Genomic DNA, 19,913 nt, shown 5'->3' with positions numbered 1-19,913 from the left:
CATTGTTTCTGTTCAGCTAAGAGGTAGGGAAGATGTACTAAAAAATATCCATATTACTACAGATGGAATGTATCCTAGTTTGCTGAAAGAAGCAAAAGATAAAAAAAGACACAATCTTTTAATCAGTAAATACAGGAGTGCTACTAGAGGATGAGTAAAGCTAAGCCATTACTTAAGAGAAGAGATGGATAAAGCTGTCAGCTACAAACCAGTCATCCGAACTTCAATGGTGGGGAAGTTATTGCCAACAATTATTAGGGACAAAATAAACTAATTTGTAAACAAGGAAAGATATGGGTCAATCAAGGACAACCAGCATGGATTTGTTAAAGGCAAGCTATGAAGAACTTGACTGAATTTTTGATGTGGTAGCAGAGAAGGTTCATTATGGTCGTGCAATAGATGTTGTATAGAAACATAGAAAGATTTATAGCACAAAAGGAGGCCATTTGACCCATTATGTCCACGCTGGCTGAAAAAGAACTATCCAGCCTAATTCTATCTTCGAGCTCTTGGTCCGTGGCCCCGTAGGCTACAGCACCTCAATTGTATATCCAATTTTTTTTTAATGTTGCGACGGAAACTACACCTGCCAAAATGAGACAAATTAATTTCATCGTATGGAACATTATTGTTGAACTGTTACTGTACTTAAGATAACTTGTTTAAAAAGACCACAACAGTGGCTGAAAATATGGCTGCAAATTTGCATTCTAAAAGACAGTTGCGTGAAGATGACAATGCGAGTACTCCCTGATTCAATTAGCCAGTTGGATTTTATCCATTGTGATGATCAAGAGACATTAAGAGTCATTCAGCCAGCATCCTACCCCACCGCCCCCCCCCCACTTAGTGTGGCTGGTGAGCTTGAAGGAATCCACAAATCTCGCAGGCGAGGCCACTCTAAGCGAGGAGCTAGTCACATGACTAACCTGCTGGCCAATCTGGAGTTAGCTAAATTGTACTCTCAGAACAGTTTGGGAACAGACTGCAACTGAACTTCAAGAAGAGAGCACCTCTCTCTCTCTTCCGCAAAGTTCCAGGGACCCACGGAAGTAACTCAAGCCTCAAGACACAAGACCAGTGAAACAAGTCTGAAAGTGTACACTGAGCCCAGAGAACTGCAAAAGTTAACTTCAATCAAAGACTTTACATGCAATCCAGAACCAGTAACTAAATTCCATCTACTGCTTCAAACTTTTCCCCTTTGATTCTCTCATAGTCTCTGTCTCTATTTGCATGTGTTTTTATCGCATATGCATGCTAGCGTGGTTGTGTCGCGTATCTTTCGTAGTTTTAACTGAATTAGAGTTTTAAGGTTAATAAACTTGCATCTTTCTTGCTTAATCTGAGAAAACCTGTCTGGCTGATTTCTTTGCAATCACAGCTAGAGAGCAGTGAGCTAGGATTCACTGAGGGGAAGCTAAAAACAGTGTTTTAACAATTAAACCGTGTTATGGCCAAGCCAGGAAAAGACTGAGAGGGGAGCCCAGGAACCCAGCCTCACCTGGTCGTAACAATGTGATCAGGGTTTCTATCTTTACCACCCTTTCAGGTAGTGAGTTCCAGACCCCCACCACACTCTGGGCGAAACAATTACTTCTCAAAGCTCCTCTAATCCTATCATTTATTTTAAATCAATGCTCCATGGTTTTTGATCTCTAGGCCCTTCCTATCCATTCTATCTAGGCTCCTCAATTTAATACACTTCAATTAAATCTTCCCTCAGCCTCCTCTGTTCCAAAGAAAACAACCACAGCCAAGCTAATCTCTCCTCAGCTAAACTTTTCCATTCCGCGCAACACTCTCATATAAAAGGACTTTAGAAAAACATTCAACAAAGTGCAATGGGCTTTTAACAAAATGGAAGCCCATGGAATTAAGGGAAAGTGGTGCAAAATTGGCTAAGTGACAAGATGCAAACTTTGGTGGTAGATAGATTTTAGAATTAGAACATTACAGCGCAGTACAGGCCCTTCGGCCCTCGATGTTGCGCCGACCTGTGAAACCATCTGACCTGCACTATTCCATTCTCATCCATATGTCTATCCAATGACCACTTAAATGCCCTTAAAGTTGGCGAGTCTACGACTGTTGCAGGCAGGGCGTTCCACGCCCCTACTACTCTCTGAGTAAAGAAACTACCTCTGACATCTGTCCTATATCTATCACCCCTCAACTTAAAGCTATGTCCCCTCGTGTTTGCCATCACCATCCGAGGAAAAAGACTCTCACTATCCACCCTATCTAACCCTCTGATTATCTTATATGTCTCTATTAAGTCACCTCTCCTCCTCCTTCTCTCCAACGAAAACAACCTCAAGTCCCTCAGCCTTTCCTCGTAAGACCTTCCCTCCATACCCGGCAACATCCTAGTAAATCTCCTCTGCACCTATTCCATAGCTTCCACATCCTTCCTATAATGCGGTGACCAGAACTGCACGCAATACTCCAGGTGCGGTCTCACCAGAGTTTTGTACAGCTGCAGCATGACCTCGTGGCTCCGAAACTCGATCCCCCTACTAATAAAAGCTAACACACCATATGCCTCCTTAACAGCCCTATTAACCTGGGTAGCAACCTTCAGGGATTTATGCACCTGGACACCAAGATCTCTCTGTTCATCTACACTACCAAGAATCTTCCCATTAGCCCAGTACTCTGCATTCCTGTTACTCCTTCCAAAGTGAATCACCTCACACTTTTCCGCATTAAACTCCATTTGCCATCTCTCAGCCCAGCTCTGCAGCCTATCTATGTCCCTCTGTACCCTACAACATCCTTCGGCACTATCCACAACTCCACCGACCTTAGTGTCATCCGCAAATTTACTAACCCACCCTTCTACACCCTCATCCAGGTCATTTATAAAAATGACAAACAGCAGTGGCCCCAAAACAGATCCTTGCGGTACACCACTAGTAACTAAACTCCAGGATGAACATTTGCCATCATTTGTCTTCTTTCAGCTAGCCAATTTCTGATCCAAAGCTCTAAATCACCTTCAACCCCATACTTCCGTATTTTCTGCAATAGCCTACCGTGGGGAACCTTATCAAACGCCTTACTGAAATCCATATACACCACATCCACTGCTTTACCCTCATCCACCTGTTTGGTCACCTTCTCGAAAAACTCAATAAGGTTTGTGAGGCATGACCTACCCGTCACAAAACCGTGCTGACTATCGCTAATGAACTTATTCTTTTCAAGATGATTATAAATCCTGTCTCTTATAACCTTTTCCAACATTTTACCCACAACCGAAGTAAGGCTCACAGGTCTATAATTACCAGGGCTGTCTCTACTCCCCTTCTGTTTTTCAGACTGGAGGTGGCTTGCAGTGGTGTACACGAAGTGTCAGTTCGGGTCCACTACTCTTTTCAATTTTTATGAATCAGCCAGGTCCGGGTGTAGGGAGCAGCACTATAAAGTCTTCGTATGATACAAAACTTGATGAAGTAGTCGATCATCATGAATATAATTATAAGCTTCAGGATGGCAGACAAAATGGTGAAATGAATAGAAACATGGCAGATGGCGTTCTAAGCAGATTAAGTGAACTGATGCACTTTGATCGAGTAATATGGATAGACAGTATACTAAAAATAGCACAATTTTGAAAAGTGTGGATCTACATAGACAGCTTGGTGTCCAGATACACAAATCCTTAAAAGGTGGGAAGGCAAGCTGATAAGGTGGTTTAAAACGCATATAGTTACTTGGGTTTATAAATAAGCAGAATATAAAAGTTAAAAGATCATACTAAAATTTTAACACTGGTTAGGTCTCAGCTGGAATACTGTGGACATTTCTGAGCACCACATTTCAAAAAAAAAATGTGATGGCCTTAGAAAGAATACAGAGGAGGTTTAACCAGCGTTTAAGAACTTCAGTTATGAGGAGAGGTTGAAAATGTTTGGACTGCTCCTTGAAACAGATACGGTTAACAGGGGACCGAACAAGAGGTTTTCCTAGAGTACTGAAAACTTATTCACCGTCAGGCACGCGCGTCAATAACTGGAGGTCATAGATTCCAAATCATGAGCAGAATATCGAAAGGGGTGACAAGGAGAAATGTTTTCACTCAGTTGTTAGGATCTGAAATGCTCGATCGGCAAAGGTGATGGAAGCCGATTCCATAAATATTATTAAAAGGGAGTTGGACAGGTCTCGGGAATGAGGAACTTGCAGAGTTACAGACAGAAGCAGGGATGTTCTTAGAAAAATCTTTCAAAGCAGCCAGCACAAGCACCGTGGACCAAATGTCCCCCTTCTGTACTGTGAGGTTTCTATGATCTTAAGAACTTACATATTTAAATGTTACTTTTTTTTCAAAATAAGTTTAACAGAGGTAATTTTAACCAATCCAATTATCACTTTTTTCCTTTTTATAGGATTTTAGTACCTGTCAGCATTCAAATTTCTTTCAAGTCAGGAACCCTTCCTTTAGATTGTAAAACTGTCTGTCACTCCACTAAGAATGTTTTAAGAAAGGTAAGCAAGGGAAACTAGGCAATTATAGACTAGTGAGCCGAAAGGCCTGCTACCCGACCCAAACCCAACGACACGTGTCGGGTTTGGGTCGGGTTGTTCTTCCGGGTCCGGCTTTCGGGCTTGGGTCAGGTCGGGCCGGGTCTGGGTCGGACACACACAGTACTCCCTTTTGCTCTGCTGGAGGAAAAGGAAAGTTGAGTAATAAGTGTCAAAATTTGAAAAGCCTGCCTGAGCTGAGAGTCCGGGACTTCAAGGAGGGAAATGTGCATCCGGACTCCACAGACTCGGAGTCTGCGCAGTGAGTGAGCGTCTCTATGACATCATTGCGCTCATACTGCAGCTTCCTCCATTCCATCCATCCAAAAGTGGTAAATACACTGAGTGCACTACAAATGTAAAACGAATGCTGTCAACTGGAGAAAGTGAACATTCCAGTGGTCGGGTTGGGCTCGGGTCGGGTGCAGGAAAAAATGGAAGGACTCGGGTCGGGCCCAGGTCCAATGTGGTTTTGTTGGGTTAGGGTCGGGTGTTTTTTTTCCAGACCCGAGCAGGCCTTTAAGTGAACCTAGCATCTGTTGTCAGAAAATCACTAGAGTTTATAATGAAGTAAAGAGTGACTAAACATCTTGAAAATTTTCTTATCACACACAGCCAGCATGGATTTTCAAAGATAATGTGATGCCTTACAAACCTTTTACTGAAGAGGTGATTAAAGTAGACAGAGGAATGTCTATGCATGTTATTTTTTGGCCTTCCAGAAGGCATCTATCTGGTAAAGTCCCTCCTAAGACTGTTAGCTAAATTTGAAGCTCAAGGAACTGGGGGCAAATTTTTGACCTGGTTAGAAGACTGGTTGAGTGGATTAAGAAAAAGAATAGGGATAATGAGCAGGGGGTAAGCTAATTAGCAGGATATGTCTAATGACATCCCATAAGGATCGGTGCTGGAGCCTCAATTATGCGTCGTTTACTTATGACTTAGATACCAGGATGGAGAGCAATTTGGCCAAGTTTGCTGATGACGCAAAGAAAGGCGGCATTGTAAGCATGATCATTGGAGACATAAAATTACAAAAAGAGGGATTAAAAGATTAAATGAATAGGCAAAAGTGTGGCAAATGGATTTCAACATAAACAAGTGTAAAGTCATCCGAAGGAACACAAGAAATAGGAGCAGGAGTTGACCATATGGTTCATCGAGCATGTTCCGCCATTCAAAACTATCATGGCTGATCTTAGGATTCAATTCCACTTTCCTGCCTGCTCGCCATCTCCCTTGATTCCCTGAGACCAAAAATCTGTCTATCCCAGCCTTAAATATATTCAACGATGGAGTATCCACAACCCTCTGGGGTAGAAAATTCCCAAGAATCACAACCTTTTGATTGAACTAATTTCTCATCTCAGTCCTAAATGATCGGTCCCTTAACCTGAGATAGTGTCCCCGTGTTTTAGATTCCCCGACCAGCAGAAATAACCTCTCAATGTTTACCTTCTCCAGCCCCTTTAGAATTGTGTATGTTTCAATGAGATCACCTCTCATTCTTCTAAACTTCAGAGAATACAGGTCCAATTTACTTAGTCTATCATGGGACAACCCCCTCATCCCAGGGACTAGTCTAATGAACCTTGACTGTACCAATGCAAGTGTGGAGACCAAAACTGCACACAGTTCTCCAGATGTGATCTCACCAAAGTCTTGCACAATTGTAGCAATGCTGGTTTATTCCTGTACTCCAATCCCCTTGCAACGAAGGCTAACATGCCATTTGCCTTCCTAATTGCTTGCTGTAGGATAGAACAGGGTTCTTTCAAGAAGATGAAAAGCTACTAACAGTGGAGGTCCAAAGAGACAATGGGGTTCATGTACATAGATTACAATGTCACAGTTAGATACCAAAAAAACAAAAAGGCTAATGGAATGCTGGCCTTTATATCTAGAGGACTAGAATACACAAGAGAGTAGAATTCATGCTGCAACAATGCAAGTCCTGGTCGGACTGCACTTGGAGTACTGTGAGCAGTTCTGGGCACAACACCATAGGAAGGATACATTAGCCTTAGTTGGAGTGCAGTATAAATTTACCAGAATGATACCGGAACTCCAAGGGTTAAATTATAAGGAAAGATTACACAAACTAGAGTTGTATTTCCTGGAATTAAGAATAATATGGGGTGATATGATAAAAGTTTAAGGTATGAAGGGTAACTGATTGGATAGAGAGAAACTATTTTGGCTGGTTGTTGAGTCTAAGACTAGGGGGCACAGTTAAAAAATTAGAGTCAGGCCTTTCAGCAGTACAGTTAGGAAACACTTCTATATGCCAAGGTGGTAGAAGCCTGGAACTCTTCTTCAAATGGCAATTGATGCTACATCAATTTTAAATTTCAAATCTGATATTGATAGATTTTTGTTAACCAAAGGTATTGAAGGATACGGGGCAAAGGCAAGAATATGGAGTTACGTCACAGATCAGCCATGATCTCCTTGAATGGCACAGTGGAACAGGCCTACAACTGTTGCTATGTTAACAGGGATGGGGGAAAAGGGGAAAATATGTAATGATAAAACTTTCAAATTAAGTACTGTTGACATCACCCTTCTTAACCTACAAACTTTAAAATCAGGAACACAGGTGAGAAAGTAACATGTGAAGAGGATGCAAAGGGATTCAGGCTGGCTAAGCAGGTGACAGGTGGAATTATAATGTGGAGAACTGTCAAGTTATCCACCTTGGTAGGAGAAATAGAAAACCAGAATATTTTTAAATACCAAGTGACTGGGAAATTTGGGTACTCAGAGGGATCTGGAAGCCCTTGTACACAAATTACAGAAAGTTAACATTAAGGTACAGAAAGCAATTAGGAAAGCAAATGGTATGTTAAAGCCTTAATTAGAAAGGGATTGTAATGTAAGAGTTAACAGGTTTTACTGTAATGGTATAGGGCCCTGCTGAGACCACACCTGGAGTGCTGTGTACAGTTTTGGTCCCCTTACCCGAGGAAGGGGATACAACAAAGGTTCACTAGGCCGATTTCTGTGATGGAGAGGATTGCCCGATCAGCAGAGTGTGAAGGTTAGGTCCATATTCCTGAAATTTCAAAGAATAAGAGCACATATAACATTCTTAAGGGGCTTAAACGGTTTGCCATTGGGAGGATGTTTCCCCTGGCTGGGGTGTCTAAAGCTAGCAGTCAGTCTCAGAATAAGAGATTGGCCATTTAAGATTGCGATGAGAAATTTCTCAAAGAGTTGTGAACCTTCAGAATTCTCTACCCCAGAGGGCTATGGATGCTCAGTTGTTGAGTATATTCAAGGCAGAGATCAATAAATTTATGGATACGAAGGGAATCAAAGGATATAGCCTAGGGCTAGGGCAGGAAGGTGTAGCTGAGGTAGATTAGCCATGGTCTTGGTGAATGGCAGAGCAGGCTCAAGAGGACGAATGGCCTACTCTTGCTCCTATTTATGCTCTTTGGCCAGATCTGGGGCAATTTCACTTGCTGTATTGAACCAAAAGCTCAGCATTTTAATCAAAATCATGGAACATTAAGCTCCCCAGCATTCCCCCATTCTTGCGAACTCCCACCAGCTAACCACGGCCCAAACCAATAACCGGACCCACAGCCTCTCACTATTCAGTTCGACCCCAGTTCCCAAGCACAGCTGTCCTAGCCCAAAAATGCTTCTCCTCCCCTTCATTTGCCACTTCCCCTCCCTCAGTCTTCTTTCCTGGGAGACAAATGAGATCTGGAGGATGTTGGGAGGGGAAGTACATGATTCAGAGAGGGAATGGGAAGAGAACCATAGAGGGTCACAAATTAACCACACCCAACACTACTGCAGCTGGCAACCATTGGTGGTGTTGAATGATAGATTTTGGGTTAATGTCAGATCAGCATAGAAAGGGTTAGTCAGTGATACTACAACAGGCCTGATTAGTTTGTCTTAACATTTAGTGTAATATTATTCCAACAGTAATACTGTTTATTTTAACTGTAAAAAAAACTGCCTAAGTTTTTTTTTTAAATACAACATAGCTTATCAGTGGTTGGAACATTTGAAATGTAGCCTACATAGAAATGCTTAAGTTGGATGGATGAAAGGAATCTGTGGACATGTGAATAGATGGCTACGACAGTTGAATAGCCTTCTCCAGAGAAAAGAATACAATTGGTCAAAGGAGTTGAGGTTTACTAGCACTAATTGCAATGACATCAACAGTGAAAAGGCTCCATCTGTTCAGACAAGTGAGATCAAGTTCATGGCAAATGTTGAGAAACAGAAAAGTTACAGCAGAGCTGTCACATAGCAGTGATAAGCAAGGGTATGTCGGGAAAGAATCTATAGCTAGACCGTAAGCTACAACAAATCCTCCACAGACAAAAGATGATTGTGGTTGGCACAGTTTCCAGAACAGAATTATTCTGTTCTGTTGCTATTGTTACTCCACATCAGAATTTTAATGTCATCTCCTCTTATTGCTGTGATCATGTTGCTGCTTTGCTGGTGCTTGAAGATTGCCATAAGAATTAAATTGATTAAAAATATACGTGCGTAGTTGTGTCTGATTCTACTGGCCCAAAACATATTGAGCTATATATTTTAGCTAACAGTGGCTCTTTTCTCCATCACATCATCTGAATGGTGTGCTAACTTGGAAGCCCAAGGATAAATAAACTATTAAGTCTTGCCACATAGTTTTTAAGTAACAAACTCATCAATCCTACATAAGTAGAATAGGAAACAGGTTATTAGGGAACATGAATTTTGGCAAACAGCCTAGTCGGATTATGTAAAGCAAATCAGTTGTTCTGGATATTGGCTAATAAAAACGCTTGCTTCTACTTAAGAAGCTCTAAGCAATAAACTAGGTTTTTGGAATACTCTTTTGGAAAAGTCATCAAAGGTATCAAGTAAATTTGTACATACTTAAAGTTACTTTTGTTTTACAAAAGTGAGCAAGATAAATTCAAGTACTTGCAGCAGTATGAGTAATTTTTAAAACTTATTCAACGACTTTCATACAAGATTAGTCAACTGTGATCAGGCTTTCAAAAGATAATTTTCAAAGCAACATTAAAAAAAAAGTAAAAGGTACAAAGTAAAATATAATCTTTACTATGAGTGCCAGAAACATCAACATACCTGATAACCAACCAAGCCTCCGATAGACAAATGGCGTTCTTTGCAGATCCAGCGTGCAATACTGATTGATCCAATTTTTCGTGGTTGCGTTACTACAATATTGCAGAATGCAGGTTTCTTGAAGTAGTATTCGAGAATATATTGAGGCAATTGTGTACTCTTACCACTGCCAGTAGCACCTCGGACGATGACAACTGAATTATTTTCAATAAGATCAACCAGCTGTAATTACAAAATAAAAGATCAAATATATATATTGTGTATATAATATATATGTATAAAACAATGAAAACTTCTTGGGCACAAGCAGATATGGTAGTGTAGTTGACATTACTGGACTAGAAATCTAAAGGCCTGCACTAACCTGGAGTACACAAGTTCAGATCCCACCATGACAGGTTGAGAATTTGAATTCAATTTTTAAACAACAAATCTGGAATTAAAATGTTGCCATCGGTAAAGCCCAGAGAAAAAGTATCACTCTCTTGCTTTGGATTCCACATCAATGATACAGTAGTTGAACATTCAAGCTAAATGGAACAACTTCATGACTTCTATTCCGTACATCAGGGGCATAAATTAAAAATCTTACACACCAGCATGCAGAAAATGACAGATAATGTCAGACTGCTGAAAAACCATACTGGGTTATTAGTATGCTTTAGGGGCAACAACCTGCCTTCTTACCCAGTCTGGTCTTAACATGGCTCCAGTCCAACTCCAGTGTAGCTGACTTGGAACTGTTTAGAAAGCTACTCAGCTGCATCAAACAAAGATGAGCAATAACTGCCTGCCTTCCTAATGACACTAACATCTCATGAATAAATACAAAAGTACCTCTGACTTAACCACACTCCCTTCAATTTATGCATTTGACCAGCTGACTAAAAAGTTCAGCTTTGGGTGTAATCAATGATCCAAACATAAAGTGCCTTCAAAATAGCACTAGTTTTAAGTAGTGCTTTTTTTTTTGCTCAAGATTCTGCTTAGTCATCTGCATATCACCAAACACAAGATTTTCCATGAACCACTGAAATCGGCAGCGTTCTAGAATGTCATTTTTGTTTAATTCCTTGATAAATTTAAGAGTGGTAACCTGGTTCAGTTTTATTAATGCAGCTGCAAATGGGTTCATCATAAACAAGCATTTAAAATCAGAATGCCTAGTCCACCACCTGCAAGTAAACTGATTTTAAAATGGCTGTTTGCTGACAACGCAACCACTAGATGGCACAGTACTTGCACATGTGCAAATGCAGGCTCTTCAACTGGAATGTCAGTGCCTGCGACGTTCAGGCAGCTGCCAGGATTCAAGATAGCACTGCTCAATTTATCACAGGAAATGCTTATGACTGGATCTTTTAAACAAACTAACCTTATATTAAGTTGGATGGAAGCCCAGTAATATGCTACAATGTAGTTATAGGATGCTAACTGTAATCCTCAGATCCATTTAATATTCCAGTAATCCTATTAAATACAAAAGGAATGTTATGATTTAATTTCCATTGCAAGATAGTGAATTGTCGCCCTAATCGAAAATCGGACAGAGTATAAAATGTGCTGCCAATTCGTTATTGCAATTCGTTTATATGACTGACCAGGACTGAGTTCACCTAAACGCAGCTACTGGCTCCTTCCCCCACTGGCCACACTCCCCCCTCGGCAACTCGCTTTCTGCCCCTTCTCCCCACTGGCTACTTCACCACCCCCTCGCTCCAGACCTCGCTGCACCCACCCCTCCCCCCACTACTTCCCTGGCTGATTGTTCCTCGCCACCTCGCTCTCCGGTTGCTCGCTCCCCGCTTCCCCCCCACCACCCCCTCTCTAGCCGCTAGCTCTAAGCCACATCGCTTCCCTCCTCTCAGCCAATCGCTCCCACGTTTCATCAGTCACCACGCGCCATTCGAAGAAACAAGACAGGCCGCAAGGCGTGACCGGGTGACGTAGGAGCAAGTGGCCAAGAGGAGGGAAACGGCACAGCCTAGAGCTGGAGGGGAGCGGAGGAAAGCAGGGAGCAAGCGGCCAGAGTGTGGGGTGGCGCGAAGCGAGGAGCAATCGGCAGGGGAGTGGAGGGGAGCAGCGAGGTCTGGTGCGAGCGGCTGAGACGAGGAAGCGTCGAGGCCTGGAACGAATTGCTGAGGGGGGAGCGCAGCTAGTGAGGCAGGAGCGAGTGACGGGATCGAGCTCCAGCCTCAAAGTCTCCCATCCAGCCACTTCCTCCAGCTGAGTGGGGGACTGAATGCCCATTGACGCATTATCGTGCATGCGCGAAGATGGACCAGACGTGGATACACTATGATATTGACGCTGCCCGATGATGTCATCCCGCGCACACGCCACTTAGTCCTGGCAAGATGTAGCGGCGCATGTGCGCACTTGGTGCACTCTGATGAGGTATGCGGGCCACTACGTTGTCAGGAATCACTGTTTTAAAATCACGAAAAATTACTTTAAAAACTACACAGAACCATCTGCTACTTTCACTGGTGTACAGTAGTCAGTTTCTTCGAACATTTTTTGAATATATTTTAAATCGTGTAAAATGTGCCTATTAGTGTCCTCGTGCCTAAAGTCAAAAGCTGAATCGTAATAGCCTCACTGAAGATCCACAAATGGGTGCAGAAACTCAATGGTGATTCATTCAATCTCAGGGCAGGGCCAGTTTTTTGGACAGGCATCTTGTATATTTAAACTAGTGCAAAAGACGGCAGAAATTCGATTTGCCGTAGCTTGCGCTTGAAATTCCTTGATTCTTTGTGCTGGTTTGGCAGATTTTGGGCGCACTGTGCTGCAGAAATGTAGCGGAAACTCCATGCCGCTTTTTCTAAAATGTAAGCAAACCAGCACTAAAGTAGTGAAGTAGCAAAGACTTACTTCTTTGTTTATTCCTTTTCAACTGTGTGAAATGGTGCACTTTCTTGCCTGGTCAAGTTGAGAGCTTTTGCAAATGAAGTTGTACACAAAATGCATGGTTTGACTTAAAAATTTTCATTATTATGCACTTCATTCTCCACCTGCTAATCAACAGATCAGTTTTCGCCCAATGTCTGCTGAAGGCACTTCTTTCCTGGAGCTCTGACTTACAGGCCTACTTCCTGGTCAGTACCTTGCCCAAGCAACCATTATTGATAAGCAGGTCTCAACAGGAAATATCAACAAATTATCTGAGCATGGGAAGCACCATCAAGGATTGTCAGATAACGGCCTGAAGCAGAAACCCTGACATACTTTCCCCCTCGCTAACCCAAATCCAGCCTTCTCGCAACTCCATATTTGAATCCCTCCAATTAGGTTTCTGCTCCTGCCACAAGACTAAAATGGCCCATAATGTCAAAAATGGCATCCTAGTGGCTGTGACAAAGGTAAACTATCCCTACTGATTCTTCTCAACCTATCTGCATACTTTGAGAAGGTTAACCTCCCCCAAAGCCTTTCCTGCATCCTATAACATCCAGCTGAGTGGAACTGCACTCATCTGGCTCTATTCTTATCTAATCATAGCTAGAGAATCACCTGCAATGGCTTCTCCTGCCACTCCTGCACCATTACCTCTGGAGTTCCTTAAGGATCTATCGGTGGCCACCTTCTGCTTGTCATCTGCATACTGCCCTTCCATATCATCCAAAAACAAATGCCAGTTTCCACATATATGTTGATGACATAGAGCTATTCCTCATCACCATCTCTCTCAATCTCTTCATTGCTGCTAATTCGTCACACTGTTAGTCCAGCATCTGGCCCTGGATCAGCAGAAATTTACTCCAGCTGAATACTGGGAGAACTAAAGCTCGTCTTTGGTACCTGCCAAAAACTCTGTTCCCTAGCCACTGACTCCATCACTCTCCTTGGCAATTGTCTGAAGCTGAACCAGACCATTCTCAATCTTGATCCTGAAATAAACTTCTGACCACATATCCATTTTATTAACAAGATTGCCTACTTCCAGTTCTAAGTCGCCCTGACTATGTCTCAGCTAACTTGCTACTGGAACCTTATCCATGCTTTTCTTATCCCAGACTTGACTATTCTAATGCCTTCCATCTACCACCCTACATAAATTTGAGGTGATCCAAAACTCTTGTTGCCCGTACATAATTCGCACTTATCTTGTTCTCCCATCATCTATGCTTGCTGACCTACATTGGCTCCCGACCCAGCAGTTGCTCAATTTTAAAATTCTCAAACTTGTTTTCAAATCCCTCCACATCTCTAATCTCATTCATCCCTACAGCCAACCAAGATCTCTGAGCTCCCACAATTCTGGCCTCTTTGGGGCAATCCAAATTTCATTCACTCTACCATTTGTAACCACACCTTCAGCTGTCCAGCCTCTAAAGTCTGGAATTTCCTCTCTGAACCTCAACGCCCATCTCTCTCTCTCCTCCTTTAAAACATTCCTTAGAACACACCCCCGACCAAGCATTTGATCACATGCCTTAGTGGTCGGTTAGTCAACTGCCAAGTTTTATTTGTTAACACTATTGTAAGAGCCTTGGGGCTGTTTTATGACATTTAAAGGAGCTACATAAATGCAAACTGTTGTAAGGTTAATTGCAGCACCATTACTGCTACTTTGATTAGTTGCATGAGGACAAGCTTTCCTCTGTGCACTTATGCGCAATAAAATTGTAAACTAATTTATTAAAAAATAAGCTTAAAATTTTATTCCACTTATTAAACATGAAGGAAATAGTCACTCCCAGCACTTAAAAAAATTGTTATGCAAATATGAAGAATTGTTATAGGTTTTCAATATCGCGTGGTCTAAACCACCTTACTTGGTATTTCTATCATGAAATTTATACGTGCAGTACACAAGAATTACTGAACTTTCTAACAAATAAAAACAAAGTATACAAGGTCATGCTCAATTTTCCATACGCTATCAATACTCCATGCATGCTCCATGCATAACTTGATTTAGCAATAAGGTTACTTCCAATTTGCTGTGACACTTGAAAGTTATGTGAAGTCATTTCCAGCCTTCATATCTCAACTGAATCTTTAAGTTGTTGCTATGTTTCACCTAATTGGCATTTTTGATTAATTTATGACGTTATGAAGTTAAATTCAAATAACAAGGGATCCATAATGCACAAATTACGTAGGATGTTGTTGGGGGAAAATTAACTAGCATACAAGCAACTTTAATTGCATTTCTCACATATATTAATCTGAGATAATGTGGGGTGATTGTCTATTACCGACGAGAATTGGTTGCATCTGGAATGTCAGAATGACTTCCATTCATTACAGCAGATGTCTTAAACAGCAGGGGCAGGAAGAGCTGTGGAAAAGTTAAGAGTTCCTTGTTTGAGATGGTAGCTTTGTGTGGCGCTTGAAGGAAGGTCAGTGTTTATGCTTTGTCTTTCCCTTTGTGTGGAAAAAGACTCCCTGTAGGAGTGTTCAGTCTGTAACAGTGAGCAAGGCAAAGTCTCTGTCTAAAGTTACCAATACCAACTGGTACAGTAAGGTAGGCCTATATCAAGCACAAAGTTTGTAAAATTTTTGCCATTACAAAGAGCACTAAGAAATGCTTGAAATTCGGCGCAGGAGCGTTATTCTGTCATTCATGCTTTTAATGTAAAATAAAAAAATTTGTCGGTTTACAATCAACATCTCATTGAATAATCTGGAGATCACCATATATGGTGCCCACAGGCAGTCTAAATGTCATCACCCTCAAGTCACTATTGTTGTGTACTAAGTGTAGAATTAGAATTAGAATATTACAGCGTAGTACAGACCCTTCGGCCCTCGATGTTGTGCCGACCTGTGAAACCATCTGACCTACACTATTCCATTTTCATCCATATGTCTATCCAATGACCACTTAAATGACCAAAAGGGATGCAAGGTCCACTTACAGGAGTAACTGATGATGCTATACCCCAGGGAGTATCTAAATTTGTAACAATTTTGGCACTCATGCCCAGCATATATAAATGTCAGAAAGATTTGACACTGATCAGTTTGGATCCTACTACTATCTCGAATCCATATAGAATAGAACTTCAATGAAGTAGTATACAATTTTAAATAGAAATGGTTGAAAACTGAATGATAACTTTTATACTTTCTCGAACAAAATCTGGTTAACAGCACATTTGTTTGCGTCTACTATATAATTTACATACAACACTCAACTGCAGCTTTCTCTACTGCAGTTTTCAGGGCAGTTTTATTTTAAAAAACTAAGCCTCCTTCTCCCAAAAGAAAAATGCCCTGAACACCAAGACTGTTTTCTTAAAAAAGATTAAATTAATACCAAACAGAAAGAATAGCACTATTTACAGATTGCAGAACAGGTGCACAAAGCTACTGTTGGAGCTCATACAAACAGAGGATTCACAACGATAATACTTGAACAAGCAAACAGCAGACTTAACTTTCTCTGAAAAGCACGAGCTCAACATCAATCCAAACTGTTACATGAGCTTTCTGACACGACTCTTACTTTACAAAAGTAGAGCAGCGCGTTAAGAAAAGTGAAAGAACTGCTGCCTTTACTACATCATCAACAACTTGCATTTATATCGAGCTTTTAACACTGTAAAATGTCACAAAGCACTTCACAGGATCAAACAAAATTCGACAGTTATCCACATAAAGAGATATTAGGAAAGGTGACCAAATGCTTGGTCAAAGAAGAGGACCTTAAAGGAGGAGGGGTAGAGAAGCTGAGTATGGGGAGGGAATTCCACAGCTTAGGCTGAGGCATTTGAAGGCAGGGCCACCAGTGGTACAGTGAAGGAAATCTGAGCTGTTCACGTGACAAGTTATAGGGCTAGAGAAGGTTATAGAGATAAAAAGGAACAAGACCATGGAGGAACCTGAACACAAGGATGAGAATTTTAAATTATATTATTGCTAGACTAGGAGCCAATGTAGGTCAGCGAGAGGGTGATGGGTGAATGTTGTGAATTACGATACAGATTCAGGCAGCAGTTTTGGATGAGCTGAAGTTTAGACAGGGTAGAAAATGGGAGGCCGACCAGTAGAGCTTTGGAATAAGCAGTCTGTCTGTAACAAAAGCATTGGTGACATTTTCAGCAGTGGGTGGGCAGAGACAGGTAATATTATGGAGGTGGAAGTTGGTGGGCTTAGTGATAGAGAGGATATGGAGTTGGAAGCTCAGCTCAGCATCTGATAGGATGTTGAGGGCATGAACAATCTCCTTCAGCTTCAGACAGTGGCCAGAAAGGAGGTTGGAGTCAGTGGCGAGGGAACTGAGATTGTGGCGGATGCTGAAGACAATGGCTTCGATCTTCCCTTTATTTAACTGATGGAAATTGCAGCTCATTTAATATTGGATGCTGGACCAGCAGAGACACAAATTCAGAGGCAGTGGAGGTGTCAAGTGTTGGTGGTTGTGAGGTGGAGCTGTATGTTGCCAGCATACATGTGGAACCTGATGTCAGGTTTTCAGATGATGCTGTCAAGGACAGCAGGTAAATGAGAAAATCGGAGGGGGTGAAGGATAGACCCTTGGGGGATTCCGGAGGTAACTATGCAGGAATGAGAAAAGAAGCCATTACAGGAGATTTACTAACCATGTCACATTAGTTCCAACACAAAGTATATATATTCTATTATTTCTGCCTCATTCAATTTAAATTGACTTCTTCAATCTGCCAATATGTATAAGCCACTGATGCTTGATTTGTAATTTACAGCATCTGTACATTTGACTGTGCTGGAATGGTACCATTAATGGCAGCCAATTATCGACGAATATCTATAACCACAAGTTCCACAACATGTTTCAAACCAACACCAAGAATGAAACAGGTCATTGCACTATGAAATCTGCCAAGCAAACTCAAATTATGGCCCTTTCCAGAAGAACTTCAATAATGCAATACCAAAGTTACATTGTCTATTGGCACAAGCAACAATGCCATCACATAGTATTAGAGTTTACATACCACACTCGGGGTAAAGTAAAATTTTTCAAATTCTTCCCTGCGTCAGAGAGGCTTCTCACAACTGCTCCCCTCATGCTTTATGGCCTCTCCTTGAAGGCACTCCTTCCATGCCTCGCAGAGGGGCTTCTCCTCACAGACACTCCCCTTGTGCTTCATGGTCTCTCCTCACAGCCACTCCTCCCATAGTTCAGAGAGGCCTCTCCCTGCTTTACAATACACACAACAAAACCCAGGAACAACATCTAATCAGTTCCAAAAAACAGGAAATGCTGGAAATATTCAGCAGCATCTTTGGAGAGAAAGAGTTAACTTGCAATTAGGTACTTCACAGCCTTCCGCACTCTACATGGGGTTCAACAATTTCATCCTTTTTTTAAAAAATGTTTTGTGTTTTTGGACAGCAACTTTTGATGATAATTCTGCTTGCCCATTTACACTTCCTCTGGACCCAATTTTTTTTTTTTTACTTTCTTGCCCCATTACCATCTCCTTTTAATCTCTCCTGCCTTCCACACTACCATAGACCTTCCTTTTGGTCTTTGCTCCCCTGTCCCTCTTTCCTTGCGTCTGTACTTGCTTAAAATCTGTTACACCTATAACATTTTTCAGTTCGGAAACATTAATTCTGTTTCCCTCTCCACAGATGCTGTCTGACTGAGTATTCCAGCATTTTCTGTTTTATGCATCAGCCATGGCTCAGATGGTAGCACCTGACCTCTGTGGGTTCAAGTCTCACCCCAGGACTTAAGCACAAAGATCAAGGCTGACATTCCAGTGCAGTACTGGGGAAGTGCTGCATTGTTGGAGATGCCATCATTCGGACGTGACGTTAAACTGAGGCCCTGTCTGCTCTCTCAGGCAGATGTAAAAAATCCAATGGCATTATTTCAAAGAAGAGCGGGGGTATCCTGGCCAATTTTTAGCCCTCAATCAACATCACAAAAAAACAGATTATCTAGTTATGATCACAGTGTTGTTTGTGGGTGCCTGCTGTGCATAAATTGGCTGCCGTGTTTCCAACAGTGACTATACTTCAAAAGAAAGTACTTCATGGGCTGTATAGAGTTTGCAGATGTCCAGTGGTCGTAAAAGGCGCAAAACAAATGCAAGTCGTTTTTTTCTTTATTTTAGATTTCAAGCATCAGCAGTGTTTTGCTTTGGTATCCACTCAGTTATAATTTTTTGGAATCAAAATACTCAGTAGTTAAGACTTTTATTTGAGAGAAGGTGCTGCAGAAAAGAATGGTGAGTATTATGGTCTTGTGAAAAATGTAGCTTACAACAAAGCCTTGTTTGCAATTACACCTGCTTAAATCAAGAGTTCAACATTTCCTTACAGCACTGGATTAAGTAGCACAAACAGCCTTCCCACCTGTTCCCTATATTTGGTAATTGGCAGTTCTGGGTATCTGTAGTCTGCCACTTCTGTATTAGTTATTGTCTTGAAAGTGTGAAGAATAGGTCTTGACTTCAGAAGGGAAATGCTAAGAAAGTTTTCATCATCATCATCCTTTTCCAACAGACTGTTGTCTGCATCTGGAAGACATTGAATGTTTAACTGAAAAAACTTTTTTCCAAAGTAGATTTGCGAAAATGTAAACAAGTTTTTATGCTTTAACCTATCAAATTTAAAATACTTGTTTAATATAAAGAAAATATGATTAAATAGGGCAAAATCAGCATTTTTTTTTAAACTTAATACACTGTCACCATACCATTACTCACCAAGGAACTAAATTATAAATAATTAGAAATATAAAATCAGACAGCAAGTAACCATATAAACCTGCAAAGAATGAAGTTCAGAAAATCTCCAATTTTTTGTTTTGTTTAATTCTGGATACATTGCGCTAAGATTTTCAACTTGCCACACAGACATATAAATGTCATTGCAGATCAGATGCCCACAAATGAAACATCTTATGATCAGGAGTGCCCTGTACTAACCAATATATAATCAGTGGCGAGCATAACAATATTACAGATGCTCTGTCTAAATCTTAATCCACTTTTCCCAACTTTGCTGTTCTATGAATCTAATCTCTCAAGATGTGCATTTAATTTAATAGTGGCATTTTTACATCTATTACACCAAAGGTTCCATTGGCAATATAATCAGAATGCCAAAACTCAACAGTGGGCTTGTCTGTGGAAGTAGTCCAGCTTAGGCATGCAAAAAACTAAGTATCTGAATCGTAACACAAGCCCTCCAAACAATGTTATTTTGTCAAACTAAATTTATAGAACACATGCATTGGCAATACACAAGTCTCTATCTAATAGCAGTAAGGGGAAGGATTGGCGGGGGGGGTGTCACTTGGAGAAACTCAAGCGAGA

At 41.3% G+C, this 19,913-nt stretch overlaps 1 protein-coding gene across 1 annotated transcript in view; it reads right to left on the bottom strand.

Moving 5' to 3' along the window:
* The window catches only part of tdrd9 (tudor domain containing 9), a 174,151-nt gene that overhangs the window by 131,481 nt on the left and 22,757 nt on the right, over positions 1 to 19,913 (bottom strand). The window contains 2 exon segments of the mRNA XM_068038305.1: positions 9,646 to 9,867; positions 18,949 to 19,112. Of these exon segments, the coding sequence (XP_067894406.1) occupies positions 9,646 to 9,867; positions 18,949 to 19,112 (386 nt within the window).

This window comes from Heterodontus francisci, chromosome 9 (genome assembly GCF_036365525.1).
Source record: "Heterodontus francisci isolate sHetFra1 chromosome 9, sHetFra1.hap1, whole genome shotgun sequence".
Classification (NCBI taxonomy): domain Eukaryota; kingdom Metazoa; phylum Chordata; class Chondrichthyes; order Heterodontiformes; family Heterodontidae; genus Heterodontus; species Heterodontus francisci.
Note: the sequence above shows the minus strand (reverse complement) of the source record. Positions and strands in the feature narration are given on the sequence as shown.